Source organism: Odontesthes bonariensis, chromosome 10, assembly GCF_027942865.1.
Source record: "Odontesthes bonariensis isolate fOdoBon6 chromosome 10, fOdoBon6.hap1, whole genome shotgun sequence".
NCBI lineage: Eukaryota > Metazoa > Chordata > Actinopteri > Atheriniformes > Atherinopsidae > Odontesthes > Odontesthes bonariensis.
The window spans coordinates 2,389,354-2,412,966 of record NC_134515.1 but is presented as its reverse complement, the minus strand read 5'-3'; the positions used below and the strand labels follow the sequence as shown (position 1 = coordinate 2,412,966).

General features: G+C 44.1%; 1 protein-coding gene across 3 annotated transcripts in view; it reads right to left on the bottom strand.

Moving 5' to 3' along the window:
* LOC142390472 (myosin-4-like) overlaps nt 1–23,613 on the bottom strand; it is a 72,672-nt gene that overhangs the window by 17,135 nt on the left and 31,924 nt on the right. For all 3 annotated transcript variants that reach the window (XM_075475924.1, XM_075475925.1, XM_075475923.1), the window contains exons 20-30: nt 22,350–22,437; nt 12,172–12,289; nt 11,978–12,101; nt 11,763–11,899; nt 9,726–9,896; nt 8,917–9,001; nt 7,751–7,993; nt 6,538–6,714; nt 3,925–4,070; nt 3,739–3,829; nt 3,500–3,657 (exon numbers count right to left, since the gene is read on the bottom strand). In XM_075475924.1, coding sequence (XP_075332039.1) covers nt 3,500–3,657; nt 3,739–3,829; nt 3,925–4,070; nt 6,538–6,714; nt 7,751–7,993; nt 8,917–9,001; nt 9,726–9,896; nt 11,763–11,899; nt 11,978–12,101; nt 12,172–12,289; nt 22,350–22,437 — 1,538 coding nt within the window. The remainder of the gene's footprint in view (nt 1–3,499; nt 3,658–3,738; nt 3,830–3,924; nt 4,071–6,537; nt 6,715–7,750; nt 7,994–8,916; nt 9,002–9,725; nt 9,897–11,762; nt 11,900–11,977; nt 12,102–12,171; nt 12,290–22,349; nt 22,438–23,613) is intronic.

The window sequence follows — 23,613 nt, the reverse complement described above, 5'->3', positions numbered from 1 at the left end:
CACAAAGTTCAGAGTTAAGGTGGAACTTAACGAGGTCACAAAGTTCAGAGTTAAGGTGGAACTTAACGAGGTCACAAAGTTCAGAGTTAAGGTGGAACTTAACGAGATAACAAAGTTCAGAGTTAAGGTGGAACTCAACGAGGTCACAAAGTTCAGAGTTAAGGTGGAACTTAACGAGGTCACAAAGTTCAGAGTTAAGGTGGAACTTAACGAGGTCACAAAGTTCAGAGTTAAGGTGGAACTTAACGAGGTCACAAAAGTCAGAGTTAAGGTGGAACTCAACGAGGTCACAAAGTTCAGAGTTAACGTGAAACTTAACGAGGTCACAAAGTTCAGAGTTAAGGTGAAACTTAACGAGGTCACAAAGTTCAGAGTTAACGTGAAACTTAACGAGGTCACAAAGTTCAGAGTTAACGTGAAACTTAACGAGGTCACAAAGTTCAGAGTTAAGGTGAAACTTAACGAGGTCACAAAGTTCAGAGTTAACGTGAAACTTAACGAGGTCACAAAGTTCAGAGTTAACGTGAAACTTAACGAGGTCACAAAGTTCAGAGTTAAGGTGAAACTTAACGAGGTCACAAAGTTCAGAGTTAAGGTGAAACTTAACGAGGTGACAAAGTTCAGAGTTAACGTGAAACTTAACGAGGTGACAAAGTTCAGAGTTAACGTGAAACTTAACGAGGTCACAAAGTTCAGAGTTAACGTGAAACTTAACGAGGTCACAAAGTTCAGAGTTAAGGTGGAACTTAACGAGGTGACAAAGTTCAGAGTTAAGGTGGAACTTAACGAGGTCACAAAGTTCAGAGTTAACGTGGAACTTAACGAGATAACAAAGTTCAGAGTTAAGGTGGAACTTAACGAGGTCACAAAGTTCAGAGTTAAGGTGGAACTCAACGAGGTCACAAAGTTCAGAGTTAAGGTGGAACTCAACGAGGTCACAAAGTTCAGAGTTAAGGTGGAACTTAACGAGGTCACAAAGTTCAGAGTTAAGGTGGAACTTAACGAGGTCACAAAGGTCAGAGTTAAGGTGGAACTTAACGAGGTCACAAAGTTCAGAGTTAAGGTGGAACTCAACGAGGTCACAAAGTTCAGAGTTAATGTGGAACTTAACGAGGTCACAAAGTTCAGAGTTAAGGTGGAACTTAACGAGGTCACAAAGTTCAGAGTTAAGGTGGAACTTAACGAGGTCACAAAGTTCAGAGTTAAGGTGGAACTCAACGAGGTCACAAAGTTCAGAGTTAAGGTGGAACTTAACGAGGTCACAAAGTTCAGAGTTAAGGTGGAACTTAACAAGGTCACAAAGTTCAGAGTTAACGTGAAACTTAACGAGGTGACAAAGTTCAGAGTTAAGGTGGAACTTAACGAGGTCACAAAGTTCAGAGTTAACGTGAAACTTAACGAGGTCACAAAGTTCAGAGTTAACGTGAAACTTAACGAGGTCACAAAGTTCAGAGTTAAGGTGAAACTTAACGAGGTCACAAAGTTCAGAGTTAACGTGAAACTTAACGAGGTCACAAAGTTCAGAGTTAAGGTGAAACTTAACGAGGTCACAAAGTTCAGAGTTAAGGTGAAACTTAACGAGGTCACAAAGTTCAGAGTTAAGGTGAAACTTAACGAGGTGACAAAGTTCAGAGTTAACGTGAAACTTAACGAGGTGACAAAGTTCAGAGTTAACGTGAAACTTAACGAGGTCACAAAGTTCAGAGTTAAGGTGGAACTTAACGAGGTGACAAAGTTCAGAGTTAAGGTGGAACTTAACGAGGTCACAAAGTTCAGAGTTAACGTGGAACTTAACGAGATAACAAAGTTCAGAGTTAAGGTGGAACTTAACGAGGTCACAAAGTTCAGAGTTAAGGTGGAACTCAACGAGGTCACAAAGTTCAGAGTTAAGGTGGAACTCAACGAGGTCACAAAGTTCAGAGTTAAGGTGGAACTTAACGAGGTCACAAAGTTCAGAGTTAAGGTGGAACTTAACGAGGTCACAAAGGTCAGAGTTAAGGTGGAACTTAACGAGGTCACAAAGTTCAGAGTTAAGGTGGAACTCAACGAGGTCACAAAGTTCAGAGTTAATGTGGAACTTAACGAGGTCACAAAGTTCAGAGTTAAGGTGGAACTTAACGAGGTCACAAAGTTCAGAGTTAAGGTGGAACTTAACGAGGTCACAAAGTTCAGAGTTAAGGTGGAACTCAACGAGGTCACAAAGTTCAGAGTTAAGGTGGAACTTAACGAGGTCACAAAGTTCAGAGTTAACGTGAAACTTAACGAGGTCACAAAGTTCAGAGTTAACGTGAAACTTAACGAGGTCACAAAGTTCAGAGTTAACGTGAAACTTAACGAGGTCACAAAGTTCAGAGTTAACGTGGAACTTAACGAGGTCACAAAGTTCAGAGTTAAGGTGAAACTTAACGAGGTCACAAAGTTCAGAGTTAAGGTGAAACTTAACGAGGTCACAAAGTTCAGAGTTAACGTGAAACTTAACGAGGTCACAAAGTTCAGAGTTAAGGTGAAACTTAACGAGGTCACAAAGTTCAGAGTTAAGGTGAAACTTAACGAGGTGACAAAGTTCAGAGTTAAGGTGAAACTTAACGAGGTCACAAAGTTCAGAGTTAACGTGAAACTTAACGAGGTCACAAAGTTCAGAGTTAACGTGGAACTTAACGAGGTCACAAAGTTCAGAGTTAAGGTGAAACTTAACGAGGTCACAAAGTTCAGAGTTAACGTGGAACTTAACGAGGTCACAAAGTTCAGAGTTAACGTGGAACTTAACGAGGTCACAAAGTTCAGAGTTAAGGTGAAACTTAACGAGGTCACAAAGTTCAGAGTTAAGGTGAAACTTAACGAGGTCACAAAGTTCAGAGTTAACGTGAAACTTAACGAGGTGACAAAGTTCAGAGTTAACGTGGAACTTAACGAGGTCACAAAGTTCAGAGTTAACGTGGAACTTAACGAGGTCACAAAGTTCAGAGTTAAGGTGAAACTTAACGAGGTCACAAAGTTCAGAGTTAACGTGAAACTTAACGAGGTCACAAAGTTCAGAGTTAACGTGAAACTTAACGAGGTCACAAAGTTCAGAGTTAAGGTGAAACTTAACGAGGTCACAAAGTTCAGAGTTAAGGTGAAACTTAACGAGGTCACAAAGTTCAGAGTTAACGTGAAACTTAACGAGGTCACAAAGTTCAGAGTTAACGTGAAACTTAACGAGGTGACAAAGTTCAGAGTTAACATGGAACTTAACGAGGTCACAAAGTTCAGAGTTAAGGTGGAACTTAACGAGGTCACAAAGTTCAGAGTTAAGGTGGAACTTAACGAGGTCACAAAGTTCAGAGTTAACGTGAAACTTAACGAGGTCACAAAGTTCAGAGTTAACGTGGAACTTAACGAGGTCACAAAGTTCAGAGTTAAGGTGAAACTTAACGAGGTCACAAAGTTCAGAGTTAACGTGAAACTTAACGAGGTCACAAAGTTCAGAGTTAAGGTTTAACTTAACGAGGTCACCGACCTGTTGAGCGCGATCTGAGCAGCCGAGGCTCCTCCCGCCTCCTCCAGCCTCTCCCCCAGCTCCTCCAGCTCTCTTGCGACGTCGTTCCTCTGGCGTTCGGCTTTGAGGCGCCACGCCCGCTCCGCCTCCAGCGCCTCCTCCAGCTCCTCGACGCGAGTCTGCAAAAGCGAAGGCAGCACACTGAAGCAGCGGCAGCGATGAGGAGGAAGATCAGGAAGCGGGACGAGTTCTGGACCAACCTGAATCTCTTTCAGCTTTTTCTGAAGCACAGCAACCAAACTCTGCTCGTCCTCCATTTTGGCTCGAAGCTGCCCCAGCTCAAAGTCTTTTCTGTAGAGATGTGAAAGGGTTAGTGGGAGCATTTCTAATTCCCATATTGAACTCAGTCATTTCCAACTGAATCGTTGATTAAAACCTATTCGTACTTTTTCAGCCCGTCCTCCAGCTCTTCCTTCTGGTTCTCCAGGTCCTTCACGGAGTCCACGGACAGCTTCAGGTCCCCCTCCAGCTTTCGCTTGGTTCGTTCCAGCTCCGTTCGTGCCTTCCTCTCCTGCTCCAAGGAGGCTTCCACCTGCAGACGGGAGAACACGGAGGCATACACCTCAGTCACACACCCTAGAAATAACTCTGACGTTATGTCACAATTTAATATTGTTGATTTAAAAATCCTAGAGGAAACAGTTTGGCATCTGAAATCAACAACTTGTACTCTGGACATAATACCATCCGACCTTTTAAAAACTGTTTTTACCTCAGTAGAAAGTGATCTCCTACGAATAGTTAACAGCTCACTGGCATCAGGCATTTTTCCCAAGTCACAAAAGACAGCTGCCATTAAGCCACTCCTAAAGAAGAGAACTCTACACCAGGGGTTCCCAAACTTTTCCATGCCAAGGCCCCCCAAACAGTGTTAGCTTCTGGCCCCCTTTGCAAACCACAGACAATGCTACAAAATATGTAAAGAAACATCAACTTTTACAACGTATTTTCTTTCTTTTATTCACGGACAGCAGCTCGCCGTGTGAATGCAGCCGGACTAAATGCTCTTCTTTACGTCTGAAGAAGTCTGACGGATGTTTTTGTATCAAGTGACGCTGAAGTTTTGAAGGTTTTGAACACTCATTTGAGAGGGTCTCCAGACAGAGGACGCATTTCGGGCAATCGTGGCCATTTTTCTGTACGGCTGTAAAGCCAAACTTAATGTATGCTGCCTCATACTTTCTGATTTTAGTCGGCCAGTTCTTTTTTTTGCAGCAGTGTCCTCCACAGCAGGGCTGTCGGTCTGTTCCTTCGGTCTGTTCCTAGTCAAAAATCTGTTAATTTTGGCTAAGCTACCTACACGCAACAGACGCAAACCGCCAGGTCTACGATGTTTTGACTGGCAGCCAATCAGAAAGACAAGCATGGCAAATAACATTTCGATATGACATATTATTATAAATTGTATTTCACAATACTGATTAAAAAAATGTGACTATTTTTTATAATGATGTGTAAAAAAATTTTTTTTCTTTTTTTTTTTTTTTTGCATTTTTTTCTTATCTTCCCTCCAATTTTCTGAGGCCCCCCTAGCGCCCCCCACTTTAAAACCACTGCTCTAGACGCCTCTAAGATGAACAACTACAGACCTGTCTCTAATCTCTCTTTTATATCTAAGATTATTGAGAAAGTTGTATTTAACCAGCTCAACGACTTTCTGAATGAAAGTGGAAGTCTTGATAAGTTTCAATCAGGCTTCAGACGTCATCACAGCACTGAAACAGCTCTGGTCAAAGTGTTAAACGACATTAGGTTGAATAACAGAATCCTGTTGCACAGGCTGGAAAACTGGGTTGGACTTTCTGGAGCGGTCCTTAACTGGTTCAGGTCCTACTTAGAGGGCCGGAGTTATTTTGTTACAATTGGCAGCTATGAATCTGAGCGAGTGGCCATGACTTGTGGAGTCCCCCAGGGGTCAATTCTTGGACCTCTTCTGTTTAACTTGTATATGCTCCCTTTGGGTCAGATATTGCAGAACTTTAACATCAATTATCACAGTTATGCAGACGATACACAGCTTTATGTGTCTCTGTCACCATGGCGACTGCAGCCCAGCAGACGTACTGTGTCAGTGTCTGGAGGAAGTAAACACCTGGATGAGAGAGAATTTTCTACAATTAAATGAAGACAAAACTGAGATCATTCTGTTTGGTAGCAAAGAGAAGAGGGTCAGCGACCAGTCAGTTGGTAAGTTGGTAACCTGGGAGTGTTGATAGACTCAGATCTGACTTTCAGCAGCCACATCAAAGCTGTCACCAAGGCAGCTTTTTACCACCTCAGAAACATCAACAGAATTAAAGGTTTCCTCTCCCAAACAGACCAGGAGAAACTCATCCATGCATTCATCTCCACTAGACTTGATTACTGTAATGCTCTTTTAACTGGACTTCCCAAAAAGAGCATTAAACATCTGCAGCTCATCCAGAACGCTGCTGCTGGAGTTTTAACCCGGACTAAGAGATCTGAACACATCACAGCAGCTTTAAAATCTTTACTCTGGCTTCCAGTCAGTCACAGAATAGATTTTAAAAGCCTGCTGATGGTTTACAATCTGTGATCTGTTCAGAGAAAATAAAGCCAGCAGAGCTCTGAGATCCAAGGACTCAGGTCAGCTGGTCCAGTCCAGAGTCCAGACTAAACATGGAGAAGCAGCATTTAGCTGTTACGCTGCAAACAAGTGGAACAAACTGCCAGTGGAGATTAAACTTTCACCAAATGGAGACATTTTTAAATCCAGGTTAAAAACATTTCTGTTCTCATGTGTCTATGCATGAAATCTGCACGCTATCTTTGAACTTATCTGGACTGCTTGTTTTTAAATTCATTTAAATTATTTCATTTGTTTCTCTTTATATTCTTTTATGTATTTTAATGCTTCTTCCACTCCCTGCTGCAATGCTTTTATTTTATGTAAAGCATTTTGAATTGTTTTGAACATGAAATGTGCTACTAATAAATTTGATTTGATTTAACTCGAGATGATTAAGGTCTCATCTTACGTTGTCGACTTGCTGCTCCAGCCGAGCTTTAGCCTTAGCCATCATGCTGGCCTTGTCCTCCTGCGCCTGCAGGTCGCTCAGCGCCTGCTGGTGAGCCTCCTGCAGGGCGGCCTTCTCTCTGCTCAGAGACGTGATGGACTCGTCCAGGACGCAGATCTCGTGCGACAGGTTCTTCACCTGGACGGGAGGAGGAAGCGTGTTATTCTGAGTGGAGGGAAGCAGCAGGCGGCCATGTTGTGTTATTCTGAGTGGAGGGAAGCAGCAGGCGGCCATGTTGTGTTATTCTGTGTGGAGGGAAGCAGCAGGCGGCCATGTTGTGTTATTCTGAGTGGAGGGAAGCAGTAGGCGGCCATGTTGTGTTATTCTGTGTGGAGGGAAGCAGCAGACGGCCATGTTGTGTTATTCTGTGTGGAGGGAAGCAGCAGGCGGCCATGTTGTGTTATTCTGTGTTTGGAGGGAAGCAGCAGGCGGCCATGTTGTGTTATTCTGTGTGGAGGGAAGCAGCGGGCGGCCATGTTGTGTTATTCTGTGTGGAGGGAAGCAGCGGGCGGCCATGTTGTGTTATTCTGTGTTTGGAGGGAAGCAGCGGGCGGCCATGTTGTGTTATTCTGAGTGGAGGGAAGCAGCAGGCGGCCATGTTGTTTTATTCTGTGTGGAGGGAAGCAGCAGGCGGCCATGTTGTGTTATTCTGTGTGGAGGGAAGCAGCAGGCGGCCATGTTGTGTTATTCTGTGTTTGGAGGGAAGCAGCAGGCGGCCATGTTGTGTTATTCTGTGTGGAGGGAAGCAGCGGGCGGCCATGTTGTGTTATTCTGTGTGGAGGGAAGCAGCAGGCGGCCATGTTGTGTTATTCTGTGTTTGGAGGGAAGCAGCGGGCGGCCATGTTGTGTTATTCTGAGTGGAGGGAAGCAGCGGGCGGCCATGTTGTGTTATTCTGTGTGGAGGGAAGCAGCGGGCGGCCATGTTGTGCTATTCTGTGTGGAGGGAAGCAGCAGGCGGCCATGTTGTTTTATTCTGTGTGGAGGGAAGCAGCAGGCGGCCATGTTGCGTTATTCTGAGTGGAGGGAAGCAGCAGGCGGCCATGTTGTGTTATTCTGTGTGGAGGGAAGCAGCAGGCGGCCATGTTGTGTTATTCTGTGTGGAGGGAAGCAGCAGGCAGCCATGTTGTTTTATTCTGTGTGGAGGGAAGCAGCAGGCGGCCATGTGGCGTCCCACCTTGTTCTCGACGCCGTGGCGTTCTTTCTCCACTTTGGCCAGCGTCACCTCCAGGTCGTCCACGTCCCTCTTCAGCGACGTCACCTCCTCCTCCAGGTGGCGCTTCTTGGACGTCAGGGTGGCGCTGACCTCCTCCTCGTCCTCCAGACGCTCCCGCATCTCCTTCAGCTTCGACTCCAGAGAGATTTTAGACCGGATCAGTTGGTTGCAGCGGTCCTCTGCGTCCATCAGGTTGTCCTGCTCCTGTGAGACACCAAAAGAACATTTAAAGGTTTGGACCCAGTCTTCATCTGAATCAACCATTCATGTCAGAACCAACGGTGGGAAATGAAGACGCAGACGAGGCCTCATACTGAAAGCATGTTTACCTTACAAAGAGTGCCAAACAGCAGCTACATTATGTGTCTTCTGTGTCAACCAAAACAAACGCACATTTCAGCAGAAACTCAACATCTAACTTGAGGAAACATGTAGCGCTAAGTTTCCTAAACTCGTTTTTTCCCCCATGGATAGGTGAATGTTTGTTTTTTAGGTTACATATGGGTTACATATGTTTTAAACATTTCCTAAGTCTCTTTTATTTTTTATTGAAGTTCTTGAATTTACCTGGATTATTTTAATTTAAGCTATTTTGTAATTAATTAATTCATTTTAATTTATTTGATCAATTGGATGAACTCTAATTGGCCTAAAGATGATTATTTAGTATTTTTGTCTGTCTGATTGAATGCTTGTGTTAACAAATAAATCAGACGTTACTCAACAGTTACTCAGTACTTGAGTAGTTTTTTTCACCGAGCACTTTTTTACTCTTACTCTTAAGTAATTATTTAGATGAACACTTTTTACTTTTACTTGAGTATACTTTTTGGCTGCTCTACCCACCTCTGGTTGTATCAAAGTGAAATGCTGTGACCGTCAGCTTCAGTCACTTTCTGAGGACAGACAGTTCCTGAGCATTCGTTGGTGCCTTAGGTCACTTTTTAAACAGTAATGAATTGGACTGAATTAGATTACAGCTGGATTATGTCTCTTTAATGTGTGCAGCCTTTTCAGCAGGATGTAGATTAACTGCAGTGAACCGACTCTTCTGGTCAGAGAAAGTGAGAAATCTTCCCTTTTTTCTCACTTTCTCTGTTTTTCTCTGACCGAGAAAACACACTCACGGCCTGGAGCTGCAGAGCCAGGTCCTTCTTCTCCTGAACCAGGACCACCTGCCGCTCCTCGGCCTCCCGCCGCTTCACCTCCGACCTGACGGGACAACACAGTCACGTGATCGCATCATGAATCCACCTGCACGCAGCTCAGCTTTAAAGGGACAGTTCGCCTCTTCTGACATGAAGCTGTATGACATCCCATATCAGCAACATCATTTCTGAACATCTTCTTACCCCCTGCTGCGTCCTGTGAGCAGAGTTCCAGCCTCGTTTTGGTGTTGATGAAGGTAGTCCGGCTAGTTGGCTGGGGTTTAAAAAATAAAGCGTTTTGCTTCTCAAAACAATATGCGTTCAAAAGAGTAATACATTTGCATCACAAAATGGTTCTCCAGGAAAAAGCCAGACCTCACAATCTCTTGGCCCTATTTTCTCTCCCTTCGTATCACTGTCTGCTGTGCAGACCGAGCAGCAAACACCGTAACAGGCGCGGCTGTCGGCAGGCGGCAGCAGGCAGTGATACGAAGGGAGAGAAAATAGGGCCAAGAGATTGTGAGGTCTGGCTTTTTCCTGGAGAACCATTTTGTGATGCAAATGTATTACTCTTTTGAACGCATATTGTTTTGAGAAGCAAAACGCTTTATTTTTTAAACCCCAGCCAACTAGCCGGACTACCTTCATCAACACCAAAACGAGGCTGGAACTCTGCTCACAGGACGCAGCAGGGGGTAAGAAGATGTTCAGAAATGATGTTGCTGATATGGGATGTCATACAGCTTCATGTCAGAAGAGGCGAACTGTCCCTTTAATGTGCGACCAACCTGTCGAAGGCCTCCTTCAGCTTGGTGTAGTTCTCCTTCAGAGCAGCCAGCTCCTTCTCCACCTGGGCGCTCTTCAGCATGGGGCGGAGCTTATAGTACAGCATCATCCACGGCCAGGTGCGAACGGAGAAGAACGCCCTCAGGTTGAACTGGATCACCATCAGAGCGTCTCTGAGAGGAAGAATTCAAACGTTTTCTGCTGTTAGTTTGTGGATCTGAGCCTCAGGACGAAAACAAGGACAGAAAGTCTGCGTAAAGAAAACATACCTGATGAGACCTGGGACGCAATATTAAAAAGAGTCCACGCCTCCTCTATCTGTGCGAGGCATGGACTAATTACTGTAAAATGACCTCGTCCTCATATTTACACACATTTTGGAGCTGTTCCAAACTGTTGACCTGTTGGACTTCAATGTTTAAAACTCTTTCTGAGGTTCTGGAGGTTTCTGTAGCCCCCTTTCTGGCTTTCTGTACCTCGCTCGCCCGTCGCCTAATCCTTCTGAAATGTAAGGATGCCTCCATCCCACACACTTTGGATCAGAAGTAGCTACTTTATATTTAGGGCTGGGCGAGTTAACTCGTTATTATCGCGTTAACTTGTTCATTATTTAACGCCGATAAATATTTTATCGTGCATTAACGCAGGTTTTATTATTGTAAAAGTCTGTTGCTCACAGGCTTTTATTTTGTAAAATATTATAATATAATATTTGTAAATTTTGGTTCTGTCGACTCCGCCGTCTGGAAGAACTTTAAAATGAAAATGGCCGAGTAAAAGTTCCGTACCCTTCTCCATGTTTGGTGGATCCGCCGATTACTTTCTTTTCCTGTTCCACAGCAGACAGCAACGGACTTTTACAGAATAAAAGCCTGTGAGCGACAGACTTTTACAAAATAAAAGCCTGTGAGCGACAGACTTTTACAAAATAAAAGCCTGTGAGCGACAGACTTTTACAAAATAAAAGCCTGTGAGCAACAGACTTTTACAAAATAAAAGCCTGTGAGCTACAGACTTTTACAAAATAAAAGCCTGTGAGCAACAGACTTTTACAAAATAAAAGCCTGTGAGCAACAGACTTTTACAAAATAAAAGCCTGTGAGCAACAGACTTTTACAATAATAAAATAAAAAATAAAACCTGTGTTAATGCGCCATAAAATATTTATCGGCGTTAAATAATTAAAGGTAGGGTAGGAGATCCTGGATTTTGAGTCCAGCGAAGCTGCATTTTGAAAATACACCGGTAAAAAGTCCCAACCCTTTTCTTCACTTTCCCCCTGAAGGCACGCCTCTAGAGTACATGAACGCGCACGAGCACGAAGGTGCACGAGCGCTGTTCTGACAGCAAGAATCGATCGTTGCTGTATTTAGTATTTAGTATATGCTAACTATACGTTTAATAATGCTAGGTGCTAGCCAAGCTGGCTCTAGTTTAGCTTCCTGCCAAGCTTCTGGACGCGTAATTCGTTCACGGAGCAGGGTACGTGCACAGGGGGAAGGAGGGGAGGGAGGAGCAGATTGCAGTTTGATAGACGCATCAGAATCCAATCATCGTTAACGGTCCGTTCAGTATGATTGGATAGTGTTTTTCCTAGATTGTACGTTCTAGAGGCCACTAAAACTTTTCATATTTGTGTCAAAACTTTTAATTAATTGGTTGCAATGGGGGGGTGAAGAGTATTTCAAGCAATATGTAAAAAAAAATGTTCCAGAAAAAGAACCCCTACCCCACCTTTAAGGAGTTGACGCGATAATAATGAGTTAACTCGCCCGGCCCTAATTTATTTTTTATTTATTTATTTATTTATTTTACTTCATGGGGATGGGATTCTGTTCTAAGTGTTCCTATGTGTCTGTTCCTCCAACAAAGTTTAAAAAAAAAAAGAAAGTCTGCATAAAAACAGGCTGATGGAGAAGCACGAAGTTTAAAAGAAGCTCATCTGAAGCAGTGATTAATAGAACATTTATCTTTGCCCTGCAGCTACAGAAACACTAAAAACAAGAAGAAAACCATCAGAAACAGGTTGTCATATTGACCTTTTCAGCATCATCTCGTCTCGCTCCATCCTCATCAGCTTCCCTCGGCTCATGGCCTGAACCGTGGTGAGGATCTGAGACAGACGGCTGTCCCTCATGTCCTCCAGGTGACCCAACAAACCCACCTTAAAGAACACCTGAAGACCAGCAGATCACGTTCAGTCAACCCTTTAACGCCAGTCACACCAGAATCTAAGTGTTTGGGTTTGTTGCACCTTTGTGTGTCCAAACTTGTACTGAGTGTGGTCTATCTCCAGGGAGCCCAGCAGCTTCTCCACGGCCTTCCTGCTGTCCACAAACGAGTCCTCCGGGACCTCAGAGGGGTTCAGGATGCGGTAACTGAAGGAAAACGTGGCAGTTGAAGAGGCCGGCTGAGTCCGACAGGCTTATCTGTGTGTTCAGGACTCACCGCTGCTTAAACTCGGCATACAGGATGCGGTTTGGAAAGCCTTTCCTGCAGATCCGGATCCCCTCCAGCACGCCGTTACACCTCAGCTGGTGGAGCACCAGGAAGGAATCCATCACGCCTGGAAAAGACACAACTTTACTTTTCTTTTTCGAGCCTCTGTTCAGCTAAACTCGCTGATTGTTTCTTTATAAAAACACGTTCATGCATTGCACATTAAATGGTTCGTGGTCCACAGTTGAGCACCTTTAACTTTATGTCCGTTCTAAAGAAGCAGATGTGACATGTGGTCCCATTCAGCCGTTCAGATAACGCTCACAGAGCACCTCTTTGCATGTACACGCTTCATCCTGTGGCGTTTGTTCTCTACGGACCCACAGCGATGAGCATATCTGAGGCATCATGGGGACCAAGGACACATAGAGGAGCTGCAAACACCTTCGTTATGACGACACAAACATTTCAAATTTGACTAAAAATCCAGAATTCTTGGATGATTCGCGGTCGTTTCAGAGAGACTGTCGCAGTTAATCTTGAATCTTTGCAAATATTATCCAGAGAAGATGAAATATAACATCAGATGTTGACCCCAAAGACGGGACAGTTGCAACATGTTGAAAATATCTATATTACATCTATATGATATATTCTTCTTTTCGTCTGAATAAGTATTAACATTAAAATGGGATTAAATGCACTTGGAGTGAGTCAGATGTTGTCCAATCTATACAGATTAGTACAAGATAAACCTTTATCAAACACATCTGAACAGATGGTTATTTATCTGTCAGAAGATCTGATCCACGTCACCTCGAAGCCAATAAAACCAGAACTCAAACAAACTGATTGTTGGAGCCATTTTCTATTTTTCTCACTTTATGGTGATATTTAGTTATTTAGATTTGTCTGCTTATTGATAATTATTAATTTAGCAATATCTAGTAAATGTACTATGCATTTGGGAGCGGCACTGGTGCTTGGGCTATAGTGGGCTCTGATTGGTTTCTCCTCCCGACTCTCGCCTATCTAACCGGAGCACAGGTGGCTCACTGATGAATTGGATTTCTGATGACGGGTGTTGGAAGGGAAACAGTTTTTTGACCGTGTAGATGTCGTGTAACCATGCTGAACAGTGTTAATTGAGTTTGAGAAGAAAACAAGAAGATCTGTAACGTAAAGAGACCCGAAAGAAAATAAATTCGAGCACTGAGAAATAAGAACGCGCGTCAGAACTTAACTGGATACTCCCGTCAAAGCGACTCCAGCTGATGCAGCCAGGAGGCCGCTACAATAAGTCAAAAAACTCCCTGTGGATTAAACTTGAAGGAATAAGGATTGTCGGCTTTGAAAATTCGGATTTTAAGGACAAAGCAAAGGAAGGATCATGGCATGCTTCTAGACTCTCCGGTCCGTGAGTAACAGTTTATTTCAAGAAGCGCTTGACAAATGTTTGTAACGAAGACAAAGGAACTGCTTAAACAAACAATACGAAAGTGATTCATGTTTTCTAAACAAATGGACTTGAAATACTGAACATAGACTGTGAAATACTGTTTACTGATCGCGGAAGTGACTGAAAACAAATACTGAAGCGTGATTTATTGTGAAGTGTAAACACAAACACTTAATTGAAAGCAATCATGGCTGATCAAAGTTTGCAGGCTCTGACTAAGAGTCGCAGAGGAAAACTAGGAGTATGTACAAAGAAAATGAATGAAATAAGGACTTTGGTGGAAGCTCATGCAGATGATGAAACTGTTAATGAAAGACTTGATGAATTACGAAGAGCAATGAATGAATTCTATGACGCGCATATATCTGTTCAAGCGTTTATGATTGAGGAAGAAAAGAAAAAGGATCAGACCGAATGGTACGAGCCTAAGATGGCAGTGTTTGACAGTTTCTGTAATGAGATGGATGAATGGAAAAGAGGAAAGTTCGAATTCGAGACACAACCGGAAATTAACCCAGAAGACAGCGTCTCTAAAACTGGGTCAAAGGCTGGGTCAAAAACAACGAAGGTGTCGGCAGTCTCATCCCTGCGCGCAAAGGCGGCTGCAGAGAAAGCAGCGCTTGAAGCAAAGTCGCGCGGCATGAAATTACAACATGAGCTCCAACAGGAAAAGGAGCAACTTCAAAGAAAAATGGAGCAGCTTGATCTTGACATAAAATTGTCAGAAGCTGATGCAAAGTTACAAGTTTATGAGAGTTTTGAAATGGCATCAGGTGAACAGCTGCAATATTCGCATGACATTTTACAGCCGCTGCAAGGTGATGCAATGAACGCCTATGCCGAGGGATACCCAGATAAATCAGTTGTGATGGCAGAACAATCACCTATTAAGTCACCTGTTGAATTCCCTGTTGAATTCACACGCCTTGGGGCAATTCCCAAAACACCCCTGCAGAGGATCATGAAGGAGGAAGCCAAACCACGCATAAAACCAACAATAAGCCAAACAATTAACATGCCTACTGAAACAGTATCAACAACTGGACAAACAACAACACAAACACCAATACCATCGCCAACACCAGCACCAAGGACAGCGCCCGGACAAAGAACAACACAAACATCAGCACCAAGGACAGCGCCAGTACAGCCAAATGACAGTCAGCTGGCACAACCAAACCATCCAAGCAATCCTGTGAATGCTCAAAGTGAGCTTGCCAGTCTGATAATTCAGCACCAAAAACAAACTTCTCTTCCCACCAGGGAACTGCCAACATTTAATGGAGATCTCATTAGCTACTTGCCTTTTATTCATGCATTCAAGAACCGTATTGAACAAATGACTGCTAATGACCAAGAACGACTGTTTTTTCTTGAACAGTACACATCTGGCCAACCTAAAGAACTGGTCCAAAGCTGTCTACATATGGATGCTCAATCAGGATATGCAGAAGCAAGGCGACTTCTTAATGAACATTTCGGCGACCCTTATCGCCTCAGCACTGCTTACATTCAGAAAGCTTTAAATTGGAAAGCTATAAAGCCCGAAGATGGTAAAGAACTCTACAGTTATGCATTATACTTAAGAAGCTGCTGCAATATTATTAGCAGCCTGCCAGACATGTCTGAACTTGACACACCCTCCAACTTACAGTTGATTTTGTCAAAATTGCCCTACAAGCTGAGGGAACGATGGAGAAGCAAAGCATGTGAGATACAGGAACGGACAAATGGCCGGGCCAGATTCCATAATATTGTGGAATTTCTTGAAAAGCAAGCGAAGGTACTGCTGGACCCAGTCTTCGGAACCATTCAGGACTCAGTCAGTAGAGCAGTAAAAACAACTGTGCAAAACCGACCCCCACCAAAGAAAAGCTTCGCAACCACCTTCGTCCCAGTGGCGCCCGCAGCGACTCAAAGAGGAGGAAGCACATATGAAAGCACATCTGAGAGCCTCCCACAGAAGCGTTCACAAATGGCACATCAAAGACCATGTTTCTTCTGCAAAGGAGACCACACAATGGAATCATGTCACCAGATGGCCCTACAACAGCACAAGGAAAAGGTTGAATTTCTGAGGAAAAATGGAATGTGCTTCGCCTGTCTCACCAAAGGCCATATAAGCAGTGGATGCACCAGGCGCCTGACATGTCAGATATGTAGGAAAAGACATCCCACTATCCTGCACATTGAAGGCTCTGTCAAACCACACTCGCTACCACACGCCACCAACTCAAGCCCAGTGACACAGTCAGCATGTACCGTCAACAACACCCCAGACACCACACCTACAGAGACTGGGGCCGGGGTTTCTGATTGCAAGCTTGCCATAATACCTGTAAAAATTAAATCCACCAAAAGCAACAAAACCATACTTACCTATGCATTTCTAGACCCAGGAAGCTCTGCATCGTTCTGCACCCAAAAGCTCATGGAGGATTTGCATGTGCAGGGCAAAGGCACCGAAATCCTGCTACGCACTATGGGCCAAGAAAGGGTCATAAGGACCCAGCGCGTAACAGGGTTAGAGGTCAGCAGCTGCAATGAGTCTGACTTCATCCAACTGCCTGAAGTTTTTACACAGGACAGAATACCAGTTAGCCACGGAAACATAACAAAAGAAACGGACATACAAAGGTGGCCTTACTTGAAAGATGTTCAACTCCCCGCCATCAATGCAGATATCGGTCTGTTGATCGGAGCCAATGCCCCATGGGCACTGGAGCCTTGGAGTGTCATACACAGCCAAGACGATGGGCCTTACGCTGTGAAGACCCGCTTAGGATGGCTAATCAATGGTCCGTTGAATGGTGGTGCACCTACAGATGAACATAACCGTCAATGTGTCTCCTCAAACAGGATTTCCGTGGCAAGATTGGAGGAGCTTCTCATCAAGCAGTACAATCAAGACTTCCCAGAGAGAACATGCCAAGAGCAGGCGGAGCTTTCTTTCGAGGACAAGAGATTCCTAAAAATTGCAGATGAATTCACCACAAAGAAAGACGGACATTACGAAATGAGGCTACCTTTCCGTGATGAGAATCCTGTCATGCCAAATAATAAACCCGTCGCTGAGCTGCGAGCTGCTACCCTACAGAGAAAGCTCAAAAACAATGACAACTCTCGCAACGACTACACCACATTCATGGTTGCCATGCTCGACAATGGATATGCTGAGAAGGTGCCAGATGGTCAACTGTCCAGGTCTGATGGCAGAGTGTGGTACATACCACACCATGCAGTGTACCATAAGAAAAAGAAAAGGATCAGAGTGGTGTTTGACTGCTCTGCCTCATTTCAGGGTAACTCCTTGAACCTCCAGCTACTCCAAGGCCCTGACCTGACAAACACTCTCCTGGGGGTCATCCTCAGGTTTAGACAGGAGCACGTGGCCATGATGGCTGACATCGAGGGCATGTTCCACCAAGTGAGAGTTCACAGCAACGACGTGGACTTCTTGCGGTTCCTGTGGTGGCCCGATGGCGACGTACATCAGCCCCTTGCCGAGTACAGGATGGTGGTACATCTCTTCGGTGCAGTCTCGTCACCCAGCTGTGCCAATTATGCCCTAAAGAGAACTGCGAAGGACAGCGAGGGCGTGATGAATCCAGAGGTGTTGCGGACCATAAGGAGGAACTTCTATGTAGATGATCTCCTCGGGTCAGTGGATTCTGAAGAGCAGGCAATAAGCCTGGTTAGTAACCTGAGGGCCACATGTGCAACAGGAGGGTTCAGGTTGACCAAGTGGGTGAGCAACAGCCAATCCGTCCTTGCCTCAATTCCAAAGGAAGACAGGGCCTCCAAAGAGATCAAAGACGTCAAGCTGGAGAAGACTGAGACACCTCTAGAGCGCGCTCTCGGTATCCAGTGGAACATCAGCTCAGACACCCTATGTTTCGAGATATCACCAAAGAACCAGCCGTATACACGCAGAGGGATCCTCGCCATTGTCAACTCCCTGTATGACCCCCTTGGCTTCCTGACACCTATGATTCTCCCAGCCAAAAGAATCATTCAAGAGCTTTGCAGATCCAACCTTGGCTGGGACTCAGAGATTCCAGCCTCCTTCGCCAAAAGATGGGAGACCTGGGTTGGAGCACTGGGCCAGCTGGAAGACCTAAACATCAGCAGATGTTACAGACCCAAGGACTTTGCCAACGTGTACCAAGCACAGCTACACCACTTCTGTGATGCCAGCGAGGTAGGGTACGGCACAGTGAGCTACTTGAGACTTGCAGACTCCACAGGTCTCACCCATGTGGCATTTATGATGGGTAAAGGAAGAGTAGCACCACTGAAGCCTGTCACCATCCCCAGACTAGAACTGGCAGCAGCGGTCCTGGCAGTGCGAATCAACAACATGTTGGAGAGAGAGTTAGAACTGACGCTAGAGGCACCAGTCTATTGGACAGACAGCACTGCAGTCATAAAATACATCCTGAATGACACCAGTCGCTTTCAGACATACGTAGCCAACAGAGTGACCACCATCAGAGACCTCTCAGAAAAGTCTCAGTGGCGCTATGTAAGCAGCAGTCTAAACCCCGCTGACGACGCCTCACGTGGCATGACCACTGAGTCCTTCCTGAAGTGTGAACGATGGCTGAATGGGCCAGACTTTCTAAAACAGCCTCAACACTCTTGGCCGAAACTTCCTGAGACAACACTGTCACTTTCTGATGATGACCTGGAAATTAAGAAGACTGTTGCAGTCCTCAGTACAGCAGCAGATGAAATGTGTGATCCAGTCATCAAATTCATACAGCACTTCTCCTCCTGGAACCACCTGAAGAGAGCTACTGCAAGGATGCTCCAGTTCAAAGACTTTCTAAAACAGTTGATCAAGGGAAGAAGAGACATGACACTCTCCGGCCAACAGACATACGACAACAGGAAAAGCATACTTACCTACCAAAATCTGTCAGTTGAGGATCTTGCACGTGCTGAAAAGAGTCTGCTCCAATATGTTCAGAGGCATCACTTCTCAGAGGAGATCTCAATACTGGAGAAAGGGAAGACGCCTGTTAAGAAGGGCAGCAGACTGTGCAAACTTGACCCCATCCTTGTTGACGGAGTGTTACGAGTGGGTGGGAGATTGAGCAAGACCGCAATGCCGGAAGAGTTCATACACCCTGCAATTCTACCTAAAGCCTGCCATGTAACCAAACTGCTCATTAGACATGCTCACATCTCAACAGGTCATGGTGGACGGAATCAGACCCTGGCCAAACTCCGCCAAAGATTCTGGATACTCCAAGCCAATGCAGCTACAAGACGTACCATAGGGGAATGTGTCTTCTGCCGTTGCTGGCACACTCCACCTGCCGCACAGAAGATGGCAGACCTGCCATTAAACCGCACCTTACCAGACCACCCTCCATTCACCTACGTCGGAGTTGACTACTTTGGCCCTATAGAGGCGAAGCGAGGTAGAGCGACTGTGAAAAGGTACGGAGTCTTGTTCACCTGCCTTGTAAGCAGAGCTGTCCACCTGGAACTTGCACATTCCTTGGACACTGACTCTTGCATTGCTGCCATCCGACGCTTCATGTGTAGAAGGGGCCAGGTCAAGGAGATGATGTCTGATAACGGCACAAACTTTGTAGCCGCAGAACGCGAGCTGAGAGACTCCCTTGCGCTTCTGAATCATAGAAAGATCCAACGAGGCCTATCATATGAGGGGATCAAATGGTCTTTCAATCCTCCGTTCGGGCCGCACCATGGTGGAGCATGGGAGAGACTCATCAGAACCATCAAAAGAGTCCTTTACTCCATCGTTAGGCAGCAAGTGTTGGATGATGAGAGCCTGCAGACGGTTCTCTGCGAAGTAGAAACTATCCTGAACGATCGACCCATCACTGTAGTTTCCAACGATGTGAGTGACCCAGAATCTCTCACACCAAACCATCTGCTCCAACTAAAGGGAAAACCCCTGCTGCCACCAGGGGCGTTTACAAAGGATGACTGCTATGCTAAAAGAAGATGGAGACAGGTCCAGTACTTAGCTGACCTGTTCTGGAAGCGCTGGGTAAAAGAGTACCTTCCCCTAATGCAAGAAAGACAGAAATGGCACATGGTGAAGAGGAACCTCAAGCCAGGTGACATAGTCTTAATCATGGATGAGACATCACCACGAAACTCATGGCCTAAGGGAAGAATAACAGAGGTCATCTCAGACAGCAGAGGACACGTCCGACGGGTCAAGATACGAACAGCAAGCAACGTCCTAGAGAGACCCATCACAAAACTGTGCCTTCTTCTGGAGGCCTGACCTGTCTGCTCTTTGAGATTTTCCAGATTTTTGCCTTTTTGAGGATTATATAATTTTTGAAGATCATTTTTGTTTTTTCTGCCTTTTGAACATTACAATTTTGAGTTTTTTCCCTTTTTACGACGACCTTTTGAAGGACATATCCTTTTGATAATCTTGCCTTAAAAAAATAAAAATTAAAAATGACTTTGATTTTTCTGCAGATATGGGCGATGATGAGTTTGCATATATGCTTAATGGACTCTACGTATACCCTTAACCTCCTGAATTATACTTGATGGCTCCATGTTAATTACTGTAATTGTCAGATAGTGTAGACAATTAGGGGCCGGGATGTTGGAGCCATTTTCTATTTTTCTCACTTTATGGTGATATTTAGTTATTTAGATTTGTCTGCTTATTGATAATTATTAATTTAGCAATATCTAGTAAATGTACTATGCATTTGGGAGCGGCACTGGTGCTTGGGCTATAGTGGGCTCTGATTGGTTTCTCCTCCCGACTCTCGCCTATCTAACCGGAGCACAGGTGGCTCACTGATGAATTGGATTTCTGATGACGGGTGTTGGAAGGGAAACAGTTTTTTGACCGTGTAGATGTCGTGTAACCATGCTGAACAGTGTTAATTGAGTTTGAGAAGAAAACAAGAAGATCTGTAACGTAAAGAGACCCGAAAGAAAATAAATTCGAGCACTGAGAAATAAGAACGCGCGTCAGAACTTAACTGGATACTCCCGTCAAAGCGACTCCAGCTGATGCAGCCAGGAGGCCGCTACAATACTGATGATAAATCCACCAAAGTTCAGGAAAGCAAAACAAAAAATTAAGCTTTAGCGTCGGCTGATGAGCATGTGTCTGATTAGAGATCGACTTGTTCCAACGGTGCACATCAACCTCCCTTATTGACAGAGGTGGGTAGCAATGAGTTACATTTACTCGAGTAAGTTTTTGAAAACATTATACTTCTAGGAGTAGTTGTAAATCTCTATACTTTTTACTTTTACTTGAGTAGATGTGTGCAGCAGAAACTGTCCTCTTACTCCGCTACATTAGGCTACAATGAGCTGGTTACTTTTCTTCTTACCTCTTTGGTATTCTACGCCTCATTATTTTTATCCCCCCGCGTACGCCTCATTTTAATGTTTTATTCTGACAGAGAGAGAGACTTCCGCCAAAGGCTCTACCACCTGACTGTGTTCCACCAATCAGACGCAGCCGTGCAGTCTGGTCACGTGACCATACTCGATCTCAGCGGCGGGACGGGTTAGCTTTAGCATTAGCAGTCGTAGCAAACAAAGAAAGAAACAGATGAAAAATGTCAGAACCAACGGTGGGAAATGAAGACGCAGACGAGGCCTCATACTGAAAGCATGTTTACCTTACAGAGAGTGAGAAACAGCAGCTACATTATGTGTCTTCTGTGGCAACCAAAACAAACGCACATTTCAGCAGAAACTCAACATCTAACTTGAGGAAACATGTAGCGCTAAGTTTCCTAAACTCGTTTTTCCCCCATGGATAGGTGAATGTTTGTTTTTTAGGTTACATATGGGTTACATATGTTTTAAACATTTCCTAAGTCTCTTTTATTATTTATTGAAGTTCTTGAATTTACCTGGATTATTTTAATTTAAGCTATTTTGTAAGTAATTAATTCATTTTAATTTATTTTATCAATTGGATGAACTCTAATTTTCCTAAAGATGATTATTTAGTATTTTTTTCTGTCTGATTGAATGCTTGTGTTAACAAATAAATCAGACGTTACTCAACAGTTACTCAGTACTTGAGTAGTTTTTTCACCGAGCACTTTTTTACTCTTACTCAAGTAATTATTTGGATGACTACTTTTTACTTTTACTTGAGTCATATTATTCTGAAGTAACAGTACTTTTACTTGAGTATAATTTTCGGCTGCTCTACCCACCTCTGGTTATTGCACAGCCATGCATCGTGCCAACATGGCAGCTTTTACTTTTACACAAACAAGGACAAAACGACATGAATCAGAGCCGCAGCGAGTCTCAGATTAACACTTAAAATCCTGGTAACGACAGAAACAAAGTAAAACACATGAAGTTGTTCACTTTCCTTATGAAGCCGGGTGAGTTTTTACTCCACCGGCGGAAGGACGACACGATCTCTGTCGTGTTGCTCCACAGTATAAAACCATAGAAGTTTTAAAATAAAAGGCAAAAAAAGGATAATTTTACTCTCACGCTACACTTTCTGGGCTACATAAGCGTTATTTACCCACATCAGCCCTTTAAATCAACTGAAAAACTTACATTTTTCCTTTTCTGACTAGAACACGTGCGTTAAGCGTTGCAGGAAACTGTCACAAACGTGATAAAACTCACATTTTATTGTGCGACAGGCCCGGCTGGGACTAAGTGATGAGGATCGCTGCCTCACAGAGACAGGCGGCCATTGGAAGGGGATGCTTGATGGTCTTACCTGGAATCTTGCCTTCGTTGGGGATTATGCAGCGGACAAAATGAGGCTGGGTGCTGCGGAGGTTCGCCATCAGCTTATTGAGATTTTCCTGCAATTGAACAAAGAATTGAGAGCTTCAGTTCAATCTGTGCTGATCATGTTCCCAGAGTTTAGATCTGGTTCTTCTGGTTCTTCGCTCCTACGCGCTGCGAACAGTGGACGATCCTGATGGTAATGTTAAAGGTCTTAAACAGTTTTTGGGCTCAAGTCTTATTAATACTGAGATTTGATAGTGTTTAATTTTTGGGTTCAGAGTTTACGTTCACACTCCATATTATTTTCAGTTATATTTGAACATGTTTCAATTGATTATTTTAGTTTTCTTTAATAATTTTGTGTTAATTATGGTGACAGGTTATTAGGTTAGATTTTTTTCTTCTTTATTAAATCACGGATAAGTGATTTTAGGGGGGATTATGTAGGGAGTAGCAGGGCCTTGACACGGCTCGAACCACATATTGTTTAGGACCAGAATGAACTCTGTCAAGAGGTATAAGAAGATCTCACAAACTAAGGTCATTGGGAATTTCGGGAAGTCTCGGTGACGGTCTGCTCAATAAATTCCCCATAAGAGGCAACAAAGGTGAGTCCGACTCCTTTTCCTCCACAACAACGCACAGCTGAATACTTTGGAGGCCTGGACCAAACCTCAGAAGGTGAATCATCTGAATGTCAGCTTAAAGCTCTCATACCGATGGTGGGTGTCCAACAGGCAATGCTGAGTGTCTTCTCTTTGTTTGGATGATAATAGCAGTTAAAAGAAATTCTATGGATGCTTTAGGTCAATATGGCCAAAGCACATACCCTTATCTCTAAACCAGGCAGTTCAGAACAGGACAGAACATCAGGACAGGAGCTCATACATCATCCCCTGCCATTCTGATCCTGGCACACCACAGGGATGTGTTCTCAGCCCCCTTCTATTCTCATTTTACCCACGACAGCTCTCCCATTCACCCAACGGGACTGATATTACCATTTCCTCGGTGGGATATTGTACTTGTTTTATTGTTTTATCCTGATTTGTTTTGTGTCTTTCTGCCATTTCAAAGCTACTAAACTTCGTCTCGTTGTTTTTCCAATAAATCTATTCTATTCAGGTGTGAGTTCCTTTGCCCAAACTATCATCCTGCTGACTCCCCAGCTTTGGTTTTTATTACATTACATTATACTTAGCTGACGCTTTTTTTTTTATCCAAAGCGACTTACATCTATTTAGATACAG